Genomic DNA, 18,391 nt, shown 5'->3' with positions numbered 1-18,391 from the left:
CTGTTACTGAGAGAAAACCTCTCATTCCTTAGGAGGCTGCAGGAAGTTTGCTCTGAGAAGGAGGTGGTGGTGGGGGGAGGCTGGCTGTGTATTGTAGTGGGGAGGAGGAAGGCTGTGGAGTGTAATGGGGGGAGACCCAGCTTGTGCAGTGGGGTGGGGGGGCTGAGACCCTGGCTATGCGGTGTGTTTAGGGGGGGTGCATGGAAGGGGGGTGTTAGTGATTTTGGTATTTACAGGCTGTATGGTGAAATAATAAGTTGTTTAGCTGAAAGTTGGGAACATTCCTTTTGGGTTTAGGAAGTTTCTCTCCTCTGGCCTCTCACTATGCCGCACAGGGCTGCTCTGTAGTGTCCAGGGCTGCTCGGATTTTTTCCTTTTTGCAGAGTTTTATTTTAATTTTGGAGTTTTTTTCTTTTTATATTTTTTTTTTATCATTATATATTTTTCCTCCCTGGTGGTCTGGTCTGCCAGCGGTGGGGGGAAACACCATGCCTCAATTAAACAGCGGCGGGGGGGATGAGCTGGGGGCTAACGATGAGCTGATCCGGTTTAAGGATGAAGGGGAGCAGGAGGAGAAGAGTCCCGGAGAGGGCTCCGCAGAAGGGGACCTAGCAGACGTCAAATCCTCGCTGGTCAACGAGTCGGAGAATCACAGCAGCGACTCGGACTCCGAGGTATGGACTGCCCTTACATGCTGTTCCCCCTTATTACCCCCGTTCCCCTTATACTGCCCCTTAGTGGTGAGACTCCAACGGTTTCTCTCCAAATACCCCCTACCACCCCCTAATACTGCCTCCTAGTGGCCAGACTCCTAATGCTTTTCCCCAAATACCCCATCATCTCACTTCTACCTAGGCCCATGTCCCATATGTACTGCACCCCATGCACTGTGTATTACATAGTCCCGACTTTTCTTATTTCACAACCTTGTCCTCCACTTGTATATGACCCAGCTATCCATTCCCCCCTATCCAGGCGGAGAGGCGCCCCCCTCCAAGAGAGCGCTTTGAGAAACCCCGGGATTACCTGTCAGAAGGTGAGTTACCCCAAATCTCAGATTTTGGGTTTTGTTCAGTGTTTTTTTTGTTTTGTAATAGATCTTAAAATATAAATGTTGGTGCTTATAATAATGTTTTGTTTGATTAAGGAATAATTTGGGTCATTATGTCCAAAAAAATAATAATAATTGATCTTCATTTTTACTTTTAAATGATCTGATGAATAAAACTTTACCCCATTTTATTTAGGAGCCACCATGGGGGTTGTTGGAATGAGCTGTTCTGGAGAACCCTATATAATACTTTTTTTATAAGATCCTGAAATTCTCTGATTTATTAGCTCACTAAGTACACAACTGACTGCAAGCTTCTGGAACAGTATAGTTTAATAGTGCCATATATCTGTACTGATTGCTGGAATTGCAAAGCATACATTTAATTGTTGGTTTAAACTCAAATATCAGGAACATGTTCATAATAAAATATTTTTGAAGAAAAGCTGGCTGACTTTATATGATCGTATATCAAGTACAGACTTGTAAATAAGTGTAAACTTGTGGCACAGTCTTATCAATCTGAATAACTGCCTAAATTAAACTTTGTGCAAGGACATTGGTGATCATAGCTCTTCAACAATCTCCACAAAAAGTATTTGATCAAGATCTGCAATTATATTATGAATAGTCACTTATATAGTTAAAGTGTTCACCGTGCATTTTGACACTGACTGATGGCAAAATGTGATATCAATTCATGTTTTTGTGTACATCACTTGTAGTCATTAAATATTGTGCACTGAAAACAATATAAAGTTGCAAACGGCTATAGAGCCTTTGCCTTGTACCAGATACAGAAAAGGTTGGCATTCCCTTGCTGTCTCACTGCACGTTATTTGTGAAATCCACTGATTTATTCCATACTTTCTTTCATTATACAGTCACAAGAATATGTTTTCAGCTTGCATAAATCAACGTGGGATTATTTTGTCATATACCTGCATTTCTGTTGTCCAACCTAAATTGTACATGATGTATCCTTTACACTCTGTGAGGCTTGTGTTAGTGCTTCTGTTCCGTGGGAGCCATGTTGCTAATGTTGAACTTAATATGGGGCATGCGCTCTGTTTAGCCAACAGCCGAAGGAGCGAGAGAAGGCGCTTCCATGCCTAGAGAAAAACAGGCCCTGAAAATTGGGGGGGGGGGGGGGGGTTTGAAGGGACGGCAGAAGCTCATGTATAAAATCCTATATGTGTATATGTATGTATGTATATATACAGGTTGAGTCTCCCATATCCAAACTGCTGGGACCAAGGGTATTTTGGAAATCGGAATATGCCATATTTTGGAATATTTGCATGCCATATTGAAATGTCTTGGGAATAGGGCCCGACTCTAAACACAGAATGCATTTATGGTTCATATACACCTTATACACACAGCCTGAAGGTAATTTTATACAATATTTTCAATAATTTTGTGGCTCAAACTAAGTTTGTGTACATATATGAAATTTTATTTGTTTCACATACGCAAAGCCTATAAGTAATTTTATACTTTATTTTTAATTTGTCACGTAAAAAAAGTTTGTGTACATTGAACAATCAAAGGTTTCACTATCTTGGGCAAGTGAAAAATATTCTTTATTTTGGAATATTTGGTTTTGGGAGACTGTGTGTGTGTGTATATATATATATATATATATATATATATATATATATATATATATATATATATATATATATATATATATATATATATATATATATATATATATAAAAATTTTGTTTTCACAACGCTCTACATTCCATCTGGAAAGTATAGTTTGTTCAATTAGCATGCTGCAGTATATTTTATATTCTTGTATAGGAAGGTCAATTTTACTTTTGCTACCTTTTTAATGCAACTTAAATTGTGCATATGTGTGTTATGTAGCACAATGTGAATCAGTGCTTCTACATGTTTATGTGGGGGGGGGGGGGAGTAACATTTTGTTCATTATTGATTAACAGATCATTTGGGCAGTTTCTCTGTATTGAAATGCCAAAATATCTGTCACAGAATTGTGTGTGTATAGATACTCTAATTAGTCTGGGCGATTTCAATTCAACGTGAATTGAATAGTAGCTGTTACAGATGAGATGCCAATCTGTAACAGATACTGTAATAAGGTTGCACATGTTTTATACCAGAGGCCAATTGGTGTAATGTGTTTACCAGGCTATATACTCATATTGTTCCTCTTCCCAACAGCATTTAGGAGGCAACACCAAGACGCAGCTTTCTTCAAAGGACCTCCCTATGCAGGATACCCATTCCTGATGATTCCAGACCTTGGAGGCCATTACTTGCCCAATGGTGCCCTCTCGCCTAGTGCCCGCACAGTAAGAACTATCCAAACATAACACATTGCCGTTTTCATCTGCGTCATAATATAACTATTAGTAAACTGGCAGGATATTATGTCAGATTTATTATAAGAATAACTTGTGGGAACAGGTGCAGAATTGGTGGGGGTGTGGGGTCTGAGGTCTATTTACTAAGTCTTGGATGGCGACAAGGTCAACTGAGAAAAAGTACCAACCAACCGGCTCCTAGCTGTCATTTTTCAAACACTGACTGTGACATGGCAGTTAGGAGCTGATAGGCTGGTACTTTATCCCCGTTCACTTTATCTCCATCCAAGTCTTAGTAAATAGACCCCTGTGTCTTTCACTTTGGGTAAACATGACTGTCATATCTGGGCTACACTTAGATATACAATCTAACCCTACATACATTGGCACCATTTTAGTCTGCATCTAGGTGCAAAATTGGACCTGAGCCACGACAACGAACCAGCAATTAGATTATTATTTAATGAAGGTTAGACAATGAGAGGACATGTCTGGTTTCCTGAAAACTATTAGCCTAAATTTGTCGTTGGCAACTTGGCCATATAGTGGCATCTCTGCAAGGTTTTGGGAGAGGTGATGTGTTTTTGGTGATAATTTTGGATAAGATGAATTACTTGAATCTGCTGGTACTTCTGTATGTGAGATATTGTATAAAAGACCTTCTGATTAGGTCTCCTGTTAGATACTCTTGTATGCTTTGTGTATTTGTGACCTAATTGTATTTTTCAAGTAACTCCATCCCCACTCGTGGGGAGAAAACACTTTATAGCCTTGTTTTGAGAGCTAAACTATTCTGTTCTTATAATTTGATTTATAAACTAATGCTGGTCACACACATGGCGATCTGCACACTATCAGCCGACGTGTACGCTTTCCCTTGAAACTCTCCCCGGCAGCTCTGCACACGATCTGCACACAATTTGGTGTCCAATCTTCATACGATGTCAGTGCATCGTGTCCTAGATTGTCAGATCTGCCCTACCGCACTGCAGACCTGACTATGCAATGTGCGACCAGCGGGGATGCGCATCGTGAGTGGGGACTCACGATTTACTCAGGATTTGGCCATATTTTACACGATCTGTCGTTCCAATGTGTCGGAATCGGCCAGATTGGGTACAATATCGCTGTGTGTGGCCAGCTTAAGGGTGTTTTAAGGTCTTGACTCTACGCACCATATTGGAGTATTAACTATGTAGTTGTGTTGGATCTCACCCTCCCCATGTATCTCATAAGTGTATCTGAGTGGATTTTTGCTCTGTCAAACCTCTTGCGTGACCGGTTTGCAATTCTATACCATTGGCACCTTTCACACGGCTAATCTGGATGTGGAACACACAAGGCTGGTATGCATGTGGTTTGGAATTTGATTTTAAATCGGAGTATCTTGGTTGCTCTCTGAAAATGGCCCATATTCCAGATAAATTTAGAGGTAGGAGCTGTAGTTTCTAGGTAAATTGTACTCTTTATGATTGAGCTATCCCCCTTCCTCTCACCTGATCGGCACTCTTCACCACAAATTATTGTGCGCTCTAATTATTTCTGTTTATCTAAATTACATTGTTGTTTACTTAGTGTTCTCTAGTAACTGTGGTGCAAGTAAACTAATGTTAATGACCTTTTTTTATGTGCATTTATCTTTTTGTTCCATTTGAAGACTAGGTTACAGCCATTGCCTACACACAGTGGTGGCAGCCATTTTGTGAGCTGAAGCCATATTTAGTCTATGAATTTAGTAGCAGCTGGTGACTATGCTGAACCATATGAAAATTATTTCTGACCAGTGAAAGGCAGCCTGCATTGTATAGGTGACAGGCCCACTTTTTAAAGATTTCAAAATGAAATCTGTATGTATGTATTCCTAATTCAGGCAGGCTGTTGAGTCTCTGAATAAGGGAGTGTTTTACTTGGAGGTTGACTGGGTTCTGTGTGTGCCTACTATAAGCCGAGCAGTACGAGGTGTTCCTCTGTGCACAGACTATGCTTTGTTACTTTCGCCTTTCCTTCTTTATATATATTTTCTCATGCTGAATAGTGAGTTATAACTTCTGAAACCCTAGTATCCCAAGGTGAGGGAGGGGGGGGGGCATATGGATTTGTCTTACGGTTTATGTATTTTTCTATAACGAAAGAGTTAAGATGTTAAGCTTAGTATGCGAGGACACACGTGGTATATTAATATTTTGACCTTGTAAGTAGCAAAATTTTGGATATTTTTTTAACTATTTACATGTGTTCTTGACAAAATCATTCTTTTTGTTTGAGAGTTGCTCCATGACTTTTGCAATGGGGATTAATATGTAGAATGGCGGTCTGGGAACAATATTTTGAGTCTGTCATCACTGATTAAGAGGCCTGTTTGTGACTGTGCGTGCCCTCTGCTGAAGCCACCCTGGGAGCAAGAGGGTAGAAAAATGTCCACCAGTGGTCAGGGTGATGATTACTATTAATCTCTGGTGCTGTACGCGTACGAACATCACTGGCCAAATAAACACTTCCATCCGGAGAGTGAGAGAAACTCACAAATCCAAATGTTATCTGCTTGCACAATTCTGCATGTTCTTCCGTACGAGTTCTGAATGATTTACAAGGGGTTAAGGGACAATGGAGCTGTTGGTGGGATTATCAATCCCCTCTGCTTTTGTCTGTCCCTTTCTTTATTATTTAAATGACCCCCTCAGCTATTCCTGAGTGCTGTTAATGAGGCAGCATTGTGTGCTATGTTTTGGGAGGTGATCAGGGCGAATTGTCTGGTTGCAAATTAAATTCCTCTACAGGACAGGAATGATGCACCCTCCTCCCAATGTGCATTGTAAATGGCCTCACCCTGAGGGACAGGAGGAGGGTTATAAGTCATCTAAACCTACCCCAAACAAGGCTGCAGCACATAACTGATGGCTAATTAAAATCCCATACCTGTCTCAATTAACTGAGAAGTCTTGGTCCCACCTCAGTGGGTGGCTGAGGACGCGGTCATCTTGCAGCCTCCGTTCCTGTTGTAAAGCACTTGACCATGCAGCAAGTTTCTGACACCTAATCTGATGCGTTGGTTGCTTTATAGATGTGCAGAGATGTAGATAAAACCCAATTATAGACTGGCATAGCCCACAGTTGTCTCTTAAGTAAGAGGTCTCTCTGGCATGTTGGATGTGGTGATTGTGGGAGAGTTTGCAGGCCCGTGGGAAGATTACGCCAAACTGCTGCTTCATCTTCATCCTATTGTAGTCTGTTATGCCCCTAAGAGACACGCGGCAATCCGTATTACAATGGGAAGAGTCCATTTGTACTGTTCAACATTGCTAACTAAATCCCAGAAATACAATGATGTGCATGTAACTATAGTCCATAATGACCAAACGGGCATTTTGTTTTATTGTAACTAATAAAGTCTGGTTGTAATAGGTTAAACTGTTTCTTGCCTAGGACATGATCTGTCAGACGTTTGGATGCTATTGTACAAGTGTTGGATTTTTTAACACAAGATGGTTCACATACAGGATTTTGTGTTGGAGTTGGTCCCTTGTCCTAGGGTTTGGAGCATTTGTGCATTTGATGTGTGGTTACTACACCTATACTCGTGCTGGGCTTAATACTCCTGCTAAGGCCTTGTTTAGTTACGAAGTAGAGAGCACTATCCCTTTGTACTGGTAAGATTACCCTACAGCATTTTAAATACTCTCAAAGCGTTTTTCTGCTCATGTGCGAAACTGCCATAATCGAAATGCTAAACTCTGGCGTCCTTTTTACACTCTCCCATTTCCCACACCACCTACCCTGACACCAGCTGTGCCCCTTCCCTGAATCGTGTTCCCTTTCTCCCTCTACATATGGTAACCTCTCACAAGCCGTGGTTTTGTTGTATAATCTTCTCCAATACGACTCTGCCAAATATGTTGGCACTATATACACGATGCCAGTATTTATCACTAGGCTGCCGAAATTGATTGAGTAGGTATTTGCTAAGATTTGAAAGCTAGGGAACATTTATTTTATATACCTGCTTACCGGATAACTAAAAAGGTTTGTAACCCATAGCAGCCAATCGGAAGCTTTCATTTTCTTAGCTGGCAGCATTGATTGTCCTTCAGTTACCTGTGGCACCGTTTTCATTATACGCAGATGGTAAAGGAAATTTTAGTCTGTGAGCAAAGGTCCTTGGCTATATTTCTATCACCTCTGCTGGAAGTCTAATCCATGTATATCGCACCTTTGTATGAGGGCAATGCTGTATCCTGTCCTTTTCTGCGTCTGTAGAGCCACATAATGCTGTATGTGTGTTCTGGGTCAACCTGCGTGTTTATCTGGCTCTTCCTTCCCTGAGACCAGTTTCCTTCCTGCTTTCCTTCCTACAACTCATTTTTCTGTGGGTCCGTATGACACCCCACGTATAAATAAAATGTACATTTTTAGCGTGGCCTGTAATGAGCTACATTGTCTTGTGGTGCATTTGTGTATGTGTCTCTGATCCTACTTACTGGGCTGGTTATGAGACCTGTCTGTAGAAATAATGTTTGTTTTTATTATGGGACTTGCATATATACTGTTAGCTCTTGAGGCCCACCCCTTTCATAAAGCCTGTATGTGGCGTCTCTTATCTGTGTTCCCTTCCTGCGTGCGTGGCCTGGGCACAGGTTTCTGTGTTGTTGCTGGTGCTGCGTTACAGAAATAACATCTACTAATTGGAAGATGGGGGGCGGGGTGAACAGAGACCTCCTGTTCTGAAATTAACAATAGGTGTTAAGTGAATGAAAGCAGGGGATTCCTAGGTATACAGGGTCTAGTTTTACACAAACAGTACCCTATTGTTACCTACAAATTTGAGGCGGGACGGAGAGGCTTTGCACCTGTTTTCTTTGTCGCAACCATGAATATGAACTATATTTACTGTTGCAGTTTTACTGATCCTAAAGAGTTTTCAATCCGAATCCTAAATTCTGGATACGAGCACTTTTATTTTACAATGTACATTTGCTCTTTAGGTTTTAGAGCCTCGTTTCCCAAACTCTGAGGGGAATACAATTGTTTGTGCACCCCATCGCCTGTCTAAGCTGACAGAGCGATAACCAATTTGTTCAGGTTTTATACCCATGTCGTGCCCAAATAGACCTGTTTAGCGCTCCCAAACAGTAGAAATCATGCATTCAGAATTATTGAATAGCTCCGACATGTGTGCAAAAACTATGAAGCCCCTCCCCTCCCTGTGTGCAGTCCATGTTTTTATGATATCTATGCTTGAGCACAGGTGACTTAATTGGTACCTAATGTTTTTTTTTTTTTACATTTAACCATCTGTACTTACACATGGCTATCCTTTAAAACCTGGACTGTAAGGGAGGGGAGATGTTGGGGGTGGAGTTATGTTGGGGGTGGAGTATAATAAATAAATATATATATATATATATATATTATAAAAAAAAAAAAATCAGCTATAATTCTATCTTAGTCTCTTGTGAGCATTTTGGTTGCGTTAAGGGGATGCTACGTGTTATAAATTGTGTTGACCACACTATAGAGAGATGACTTGTCCCAGAATCCCCTGATCTCCTCCTCTCAAAGCTCTAGTGTGGCTTAGTGGTACATTACTCAGAGCAGGGCTTGATGCAGCACAGAGCATGGTCAGGGCAAGAGTGCCAAGAAAAGATGGCAAGCACCCTAAGCTTGTGTATAGTTAGTCCGTACCTAGAGATGACCTTAAACTAGGCAATCCCATTAAGCAAAATTCTGTACTCTTTATGTATATTTGTTGTATACAATGCTTTAGCCTACACTGAAAGGGTGTGCGGTGAGGGGAGGGTTTTTCTCTTATTGATGTATTCTCTTTTATCTGACTCTATACACAACCACATGAATGACTTTCTGCATATTATGGACTAGCACTAAAGGGGAAAATGATCATTCTATATAGAATCTCTCCAACCATCCACTGGGTGTAAGAAGCTGTACTGCGTATTGGAACTAGTCTAGGACAGGAACATGTTGGAAATGTGAGCTGCAAAAAAGCTTATGGGGGAGAGTTATCAAAACTTGGTGGGAGAGAAAGTACCAATCAGCTGCTGTCATTTACAGGCTTTGCTTGAAAAACGACATGGTTGCCATGAGTAACTTCTCCAATTTATCTCTTACAAGATTTGATCAATCTCCCCCTAATATTGCAATTCAAATGGAATCTGTATGTAATGCCTGCTGTCGGGATTGCCTCCTGTCAAAATACAGACAGCGGCATGGTTGGTATCCTGACAGGGGTCGAGTAGGTATACTTGCCCTTCTCACCCTAACCCTCCCTTCTTGTAGCCTAACCCTCCCCCCTTTGTACCCAACCCCCACCCCCACTTGGCTAAGGGCACACTGGACCTGCCTTGTTCAAACACTCATCCTTCTGGATATCTGCGTCGGGATTAAGATAGGTACCGAAATACCGACGCCAATACTAAGTCCTGTGTCGGACTTTCAGCGTCGGTGATCAGACTGGCGACATCACGTCCGCCAGTCTGACAACTACATCCCATTCAAATACAGTTTACTGGCTGTGTTGAAGGTGCAATTATATTGACGTGGTGTGCAATACTAGTGATTAAAACCAAACTGATGACTAGCACCCATGCTATAGTAGTAGATGATGATGATAATTAACATTAATAATGTTTTACCTCAAATTTCACCCTCATTGAAACTATTTTGTATCCTGGACAATGTTGTGTTTTTGTTTTTGTTACTAATGCAGACTGACTTGGGCAGCATATTTTACTTTGGTATGTAGCAAAATGCGTTTTTATTTTATGATCTGTGTTTAGAACAATATTTTCCCTGTACATTTAAGTAATGAACCTAGGTCAGGCTAGCTGAGCCTGATCTACTCCATCTGTTGGGAAACAACATGGCCAATGCATGCTGGGACTTCTAGTTTCACAACAGCTTGAGATACGCAGGCTGCCTGCTTCTGAGATGCATTTTATACTGTGTGCCGTTTGTTATACATAACTAAACCTGATTAAGATAACTTAGTACTGTCCAGAAAAAGCTTGCCAAATAACTTCTTCCATTGATTGCATCTGATATAGCACTTAAGTCGACCCCAGGGGCTTATTGGTGGACTGTCATTTGGACTGTTGTCAAACTCGCCTCGTGCAAAAGGCTCAACAAAATAAATGGATTTTTGTTTCATATTTACTTTACATTTGTATCAAATGACCGTCTTTTTTTTTTTTCCTTTGTTATAGTAAAACTGTGGCCACCATTTTTATACTGGAACTTAATATATCTCTATTCCCTCTGTGCCAGACATTGCCTATACTATTGGGTGAGGGACAGTTCCATGATTTATGTTTTTGGAATCTGAAGTTTCTTTGCCAAGTAAGTTGAGATGTTCACTGATTGAGTCCTGATGTAACACCAAGTCGACAGCGCAACGCCCATCCACTACTATTGGAGCTGTTTTCTGGACGGATGGTGGGGACAAGTCTCAACCGGCGTGGGGCCCTCAGGCAGAGTACAGAAGAAAAAAAAACATCCTAATCCGTTCCCAGAAGCACCTAGTTTTAACCACTGTAGACATGCCTGTACTACAGGAATAGGACATAATACTGACTAGTCAATTCATTATACAAAGCTCTTACCAAGAGGCACCACCAGCACTGCTGTTCAGGAAAATGTATCGTGTTAATAGCGACCTACCTCAAGAAATTAAATCCCTAAATTTCATTAAAGGCCATATCTGAAATTTGGGAAGAAAACAATCTCCTATATTTTCACTGCAATATTGCCAAGTTTCCGTAATGGGTTTAATTTCTGCACTTTTAAAGCTGGATTGCACACTGGAGCAATGTGTACCCATCATGTCGTATCTGCGGTACACATCCAGAACGATGTAATGAAGCAATGGACAAATCCCTCGTTCCATCCTTCGCTACCTTGCATGGTGCCGCTTGCGATATCGCTTGTTTAGGTTGCAGCATAGCTTACAGGAAGATATTGCTAATGACAGCGGGAGCATGCAGATTGGCTGTACACACTGATTGGTCCGGCCAGTATGTCGTTAAAATGCGGCTGGAACAGCATAACTGGCCGATATCGCTCCAGTGTGTACCCAGCTGAAAACTGAATGGAACAATTCTATTTAAAACACTGATATTTTAAGACTGGATCTTAAGGGGGCGATTCAATTTAACTGTCTAAATTGACCGGGAACTTTTTCAATGGTTTGCGCAACCTCAACGACCGCGTTCTTGCGTCCTAATGCACTATATTAGTCGCGTTAAGCAGCTTCTCCCATGCTAACTGCCGGATCCACTGCAGTTAAGGCGCTCCCAGTACTTGTGATAAGTCCCAAAGCCCTGCTTTACGTGGACTTCTTCCAGCACCTCAGGAGGGTGTGAGCAGAAATCTGCAATACGTGCAGCCTCAGGGATGGTCGCCCACAGCAACTGAATAGCTCCCAGTCGCTTTAGACGGGAGCGATAAACAATTGAATCGCCGTCTAAGAATCGAAATGTATTTGGCCAGCATGGTTGTGCAGTGGTTAGCTTTGCTGCTCCACTGCACAGGAGGTCATGGGATTGACTCCAACCAGTGACCTCTACCTGGTGTGAAGTTTAGAGAGTCTACCCATGATTGTGTGTATTTCCTCCGGAGAAAATGTTCAAAAATATACGGTTGGATTAATTGAGTTTTAGCAGAAATTAATCCTAGTGGTATATTTAGGTTTGATTTGAATAGATTTCTAACTGATCGACACCGCTGTTGTGTTTCTGTGGATAAATCGCACATTACTAACACTTAAAAGCTAGTAAATGTGTGCCAGAGAAGCACAACATCCATGTAGATCGATTTTCATAGATATTAAGTTGATTTAAAATCTGACCTTTAGTAAATATACCCCCTAGTGTGCACATGTGAAAGGGAATATAGATTGTTAGCGTCACTCGGGTAGGGACTGATGTGAAAGAAGCCACATTATGCAGCGCTTTATAGAGAATGTGTCCACTATATAAATAGCCGCAGTATCTCACTTAACCATGCCACTAATTGAAACATGTTATTGAGAGAAAGGATTATTAATCAATTGCATTTGTGTGTGTTTTATATATATAATTTTTTTTTTTAAATTAATATTATGGATGGGAACCGGCATCCCCACGCTAATTACTGGGTTTAGGTGAAGGTTTGGGGGGAGTGTTCGGGTTAGGCACCGGGGAGGGTTAGGATACTGACTGACAGCTGTCGGTATCATAACCCTGTCGGGATGCCGGCGTCTGGATTCTCACTGCCAGCATCCCGAGCACCAGCTTCCCGTACCCAACCTATATATACAGTTGCAACTAGGGCCGTAATTTAGATGTACCTAATCCTATTTAAAGTTGATTGTTTATGATCAATTGAGTTTATAGCCAGGGTTTTTTTCTTTATGCAAATCAGGAAATATAGAATAGACATTGAAATTGGGATCTGCTGGATACCATGGAAAGCTGACATGACCTCGTCTATATTGGTTACTTCTGCTTAGAACTGAATTAAATGTGTTCTTCATCATAGTGACTTGTTACATAATGTAATCTATGAAGGTCCCCTTCACTGATAAAAGGACATGGTCTTACATTATCACAACTATATGTAGAATATAACTTGTTACAGACCTATTCCACACGGAAGCTTTTTTCCAGTACACTTGTAATTTCGGTTCTCCTGTATACATGAATAGATGCTTTTTATGGAGGGTTTTACTTTTAAAGTAGTGTTCTAAATGAAACGTTGATCTATGGTAATGGCCCATGGTAATTCACACCAGTTTTCAGTGGAAACCTAGGGTGATTGCTGGACACAGAATGGGGCTTAGTATGCAGGTTTCCAACACTGCCTGTATGGGAGTCTCTACCACTTAATATGGATATTATTCCATCTCCTTTTCTGATAACTGCTTCTAATATAGTCGATAGATGATCATCACCGGCTACACACTGAAAATACCTGGAAAGTTCCAGGACTTGCCAAAACTTCCCATTTATTTATGTATAGCCAAGTGGATCACTCTTATGGGGTATATTTATGTAGGTGCAGGTTTTTAGAAGTGGAGATGATAGCAACCAATCAGATTCTACTTAACATCTAGCACCTTCCAGAAGATAATAGCTAGAATCTGACTTGTTGCTATGGGCAACATCTCCACTTCTAAAAACCCGCACTTTAATAAATATACCCCCTATGGTGCTAAGAACATATGTTTGAACTAAGCTGGTTCAATAAGATTTTGTATCTATTTGCCCTTGTGTATTTTTCTTTTTTTTTCTTTTGTCTTTCTTTTGGGAATTGAAATTATTCACGAGAAAGAAACCCTTTTAATTTCTCTAGTCCCTAGTTTTGTCATTCATAAGATGTCCCTTTGTTTTGGCAGTGAGTTATAGTGCCCTTCCTGCTAAGTCACCTGGGCAAGAAATGTACCAAATTCATTAGTCAGTAACTTAATTCAGTATTACTATTAAATATAGCAAATTTTTTATGTTCGCTCGATCTAAAGTTCATTATCCTGTTAGGCCGCACCAATATCGCAGCATCCGGGATCCGAAACTGAGAAATCCGACTATTATGAATGACGGAAAAATGCCGCAGGATGATTACACCCCATAAGTACCATCTTCACCCTGCACCTATATGTGCAGCCATAGCTGGGCACTGGTCCTGGTTCTCAGGCAAACTGACAGATCTTGTATAAATTGTATTGCTCCATGCAGCTATTGGATATTGATCCTGCCTAGCCTTAGAAGCTTGCAATCTGACGTGGCTAGTTATCAAGTGCAGATGGAGTGTGTTTTGTCCTTGCTGTCCCCCCCCACCCCCCAAACACACTGTTCCTCCCCTTCTTTGCTCTATCTCGGCTGTGCTCCTGGTTTGTGTTTTTTGCTGACTGAAAGGGGTCTGTGTTCTTGCACCCTCCGCCCTCTCCCTCCCTGACATGTGGAATTTCACAGTGCTGCTTAGACTAAAGTGAGTGTCACTTCTGCATCCTGTGCATGGCTGCTCAAAGTTCTGTTAGGCAACCATCTTTAATTACTCAGAGCTACTCAAGGCCCCATAGCTTCATTTTGCATTCTACCTGTGTATTGGTATACTGGGATCAAAGAAAGAGAGGTCAAGGACTTATTTATTTTTCTGCATACACATTTCACTTTTATTTTTGGTGTGTAAGATTCTGCTTTCAGTTGCCCTGCCTTGTCATTTCTCTGTGTGCCTCCAATACCTGCAATACAAGAATCCAGCCAAGGAAAGGTTAATGGGGCAATGGACGACAACGTAACCCCCTCTCTCTCCCTCCCCGGGCTGTGCACACAGCTTCTTGTCTCACAGGCTGAAAGGAGCTATTCATTCTCACAATGCACAGCGCAGACCATGAAACCAGCTGAGCAGGATTCAGAGTCTGCGGGAGAACTCCCCCCAACCCCTTCTACCATGACCCCTCCCTGACAGCCCCTCAAAAAACAGGCATAGAGTCGCCTTTACAGCGAGACTCCTGCCATGTGCCCTATTGCATAGGTGCTTTTGTATCTGAAGTTTTGTGTCCCAGTACATGCACACTCCCCACACCCACCCCCTGCTAAATGCTCTGAAATCACCAGACTGTATTTTCTGTATTACACCATCCATACTGTCCTCTATCTTGGAACAGTTCATTTAATTCTCCCTATACATACCTATCCTCCACGTTAAACAGATCTCTGTGCCCAGGTCGTTCCTGATTTTAGGGACATACCCTACATTAACTCCTGTTTAACTTTGGTATTGACTGAACTGGATCTTTTTATTTTTTTTTTTTCTCGGTCGCATTGAAGTCCTCAAATGTGTGAGTGTAATGGTGCATACACACGATCAGATTTTTTCTTCAGATATGGACGATAACGATTTAAAAATCGTTCAGTCGTTCATATCTGATGGAAAATCGTTCATATCTGACATGCCTGAACGATGGACGATCAACGATGCGCGTTCCCGTTTGTCAGATAACGATATCTGACATCTGATGGGTTTGCAGTCAGACTTGGACGATTCCATTCATTTTAATGCAGTCAAAAATCGTTCAATCGTTCAAAACTTTGGTCAAATCGTTCAAATCGTTTAATCGTTTAGTCGTTCATCTGACAAATCTGACAAGTCTGACAAATCTGACCGTGTGTACGCTCCATAACTTGTATTTATTTGCAAGTGAGGTTTATTTAGATTTATATTTTTGTTTAAAATAGGTTTATTTATTTAGTTTTTACGATTTTCTTTTTGTATACTTCGAGCCCCTGGATCTAAATCTCCCCCTTTTGCTTAAACTTAAGTCTTAATCTCTTGAGGCAGAGGCTGAAGCACAAGGGGTTAATCTCCCCCATATTGGTCACCGCTACACACTCAGACAGCTGCAAGGGCACATCTGGCTCATATTATTTTGGGGAATGAGCGTCTTGGAGGGGGGCTGTGAGCGTATGCGTGAGGTGGGGGCTGTACGTGTTGGGGGGGGTTTCTTTAATTATGATTCCCATGCAGTAAAATCCAGCTGCGCTCATAACTTTCTCTGTTTTCTTTAACCCTTTTTGAGTTTACCACCTTCTCCAAAAGGATAGCTGTTGTCATAATGTTAACGTTTGGTGTCAATTTATGATAAATGCTTACGGAACATCTCCATAGCTTCACCCTGGTTTTTTCTTTTCTTTTTTTATATAGCTTGTGCAAGCAGATTGTATATACCAGTCATTGGTGTAATCATTGTACCCCTCAATCAGTTCTACTTTTTGGTTTATTCATTTTAATGTAGTCTGGGTTAGGAATGGCGACAATCCTGCACATTCCTCCCTTTCCCAGACCGGTAAACGTCTCCGGTGTATTTATTTTTTTGTTTCCTGCAATTTATTTGCTAAGCAGAGAATATAAAAAAAAAATACCCAAATGGGCGTTCCCTAAACAGGTCGGTGTGTGTGTGTGTGTGTGTGTGTGGGGGGGGGGGGGGGGGGGTTTGTTTGTTTGTTTTTAATCTTTCTCAAAATGTAAATGTTTTGTACTAATTTGAGTAAGCGTAACTGTAATTATTTTTTTAGTTTAATATTGTGGACATTTGGAGAATTCATTGATTTGATCTAAAGAGTAAGTTCTTCAGTTCAGCACAGCTGTATAATTCACATGCCGGATTGGTACATGTCTCCATATGGCATCCAGTTGGCCCAGGAAGTATGCCTGTGAGCCCTGTGTAATTTCACACCAGTCAGGGGTGGGAGGTGGTGTGGAGGTTTCTGGGATAATTGACACCTCAGGGGCAGCTGTTAAACTGCTCTCCCTTCTATACACTCCTCATGTTTCTGCCCCATTCTGAACCCCGTCACAGAATGTCCGTAGTTGTATAGTCAGGTTCTACTATTATAAAGTTATAGCACTTTTTTTGTTTGTTTTTGTTTTTTCCCCCACTCTGAGCCCTTACACCAGCTGTACTCACTGTAGGGGTGACGAGGACAGTCTGATTTATTGAGTGACAAGAGGATGTGGTGCACATTTCATAGGGCAAACATATGTGCCAAGTGACCAGGATTGCTTTTCAGTGTTTTTAGTCTATTTTTGGAAAGTCTTTTTCATGAAGAACAGGATGAATCTCTGCTGAGGGTGATGCAGGGAGGACATTGGTGGGTGTGGAATTTGTGGCTTATATTTTACTACATTTGTGGGGACTTATGGTGCATACACACGGTCAGATTTTTCCTTCAGATATGAACGATAACTATTTAAAAATCATTCAGTCGTTCATATCTGAAGGAAAATCTGACATATCTGACATGCCTGAACGATGGACGATCTACAATGCGCGTTCCCGTTTGTCAGATAACGATATCTGACATCTGATGTGTTTGCAGTCAGACTTGGATGATTCCATTCATTTTAATGCAGTCAAAAATCGTTCAATCGTTCATCTGACAAATCTGACCGTGTGTATGCTCCATTACATGTTGTTTGGATTAAAATTTTGATGCATTGCTAGATTATTACAATACAAGACTTGTATTTAAGGAATTAGAGTAGTTGTGTGCGGACAATGGGTGACCACTGCCATCATAGAAGCTCAATGGATGCTTGGATGTCTTGTCATAGGAGGTGATTCCAATATGTGCAAGCTAGAATTGTCCTGAACTCCTTTGTATGGGAAAGACTAGAATAACGTTGGGACAAATAGATGGCAATGTGTTCAGGGGCTGTGATTTTGTTGAACCAGCAAACTTCTGGGATTATGGTAGACGGGGACAGAAATCCTATTGGTCTGGCGAGGGGGATTGTAGGTACTTGGGGATATTTTGAGGGAATTGTGAAGTGGCATGAACAGCTACGGGGCATTTCTGTATGGGTGGGGGGGTGTTCAGATTTCAGCATTGAGGGAACAGCGGATGTGCCCCTACCCCTCCTTCTCAATAGACCCTACTAATAACTTCTAGTGGAAGTTGCCTGCAATGTTTTGTGGAAGCCATTAACTCCTGCAGAGCCAGGGTTATAGGCTAATATTCCCTAGCAGAGATGTTGTAAATGCCAAGGTCAAATCACTATTGTAAAAAGTGCACACAAAGAATGAAGTGATTTACATATACGTGCTACCCATTAGGGGAAAGTAAGGATTGAGTCAGGGAATAGTGTGTGTGTGTGTGTGTGTGTGTGTGTGTGTATATATATGTATATGTATGTGTGTATATATATATATATATATATATATATATGCTCTGAGTAGCACATCTGGCCTGGGTGCCTCCAATATACGTAGTCAATAGGCAGATACAAATACAAAATGTCATCAGGACACAGGTAGTGTTATTGGCTTACCTTATATATTCTATATTTACACTGTACCTTTTTGTCCTGATGAAATTTTGGATTAAATGAAACGGTGACTGTATGGAGGTACCTGTTGGGTGTGAACACACCATGTTGTTAAAGTGATACGAAGTCCTATGAGTGCCACTACTTTTGGGTATGTATGTATGTATGTATGTATTCCAGTAAAACC

General features: G+C 41.2%; 1 protein-coding gene across 3 annotated transcripts in view; it reads left to right on the top strand.

Annotated features, from left to right (window-relative positions):
* Window positions 1-202: 202 nt before the first annotated feature.
* The window catches only part of TCF7L1 (transcription factor 7 like 1), a 39,499-nt gene continuing 21,310 nt past the window's right edge, over window positions 203-18,391 (top strand). For all 3 annotated transcript variants that reach the window (XM_088443353.1, XM_088443352.1, XM_088443351.1), the window contains exons 1-3: window positions 203-674; window positions 976-1,036; window positions 3,248-3,378. In XM_088443353.1, coding sequence (XP_088299479.1) covers window positions 489-674; window positions 976-1,036; window positions 3,248-3,378 — 378 coding nt within the window. In that variant the 5' untranslated portion in view covers window positions 203-488. The remainder of the gene's footprint in view (window positions 675-975; window positions 1,037-3,247; window positions 3,379-18,391) is intronic.

Source organism: Taudactylus pleione, unplaced genomic scaffold, assembly GCF_031769625.1.
Source record: "Taudactylus pleione unplaced genomic scaffold, aTauple2 ptg000329l, whole genome shotgun sequence".
In the NCBI taxonomy this organism is placed as follows: Eukaryota; Metazoa; Chordata; class Amphibia; order Anura; family Myobatrachidae; genus Taudactylus; species Taudactylus pleione.
Note: the sequence above shows the minus strand (reverse complement) of the source record. Positions and strands in the feature narration are given on the sequence as shown.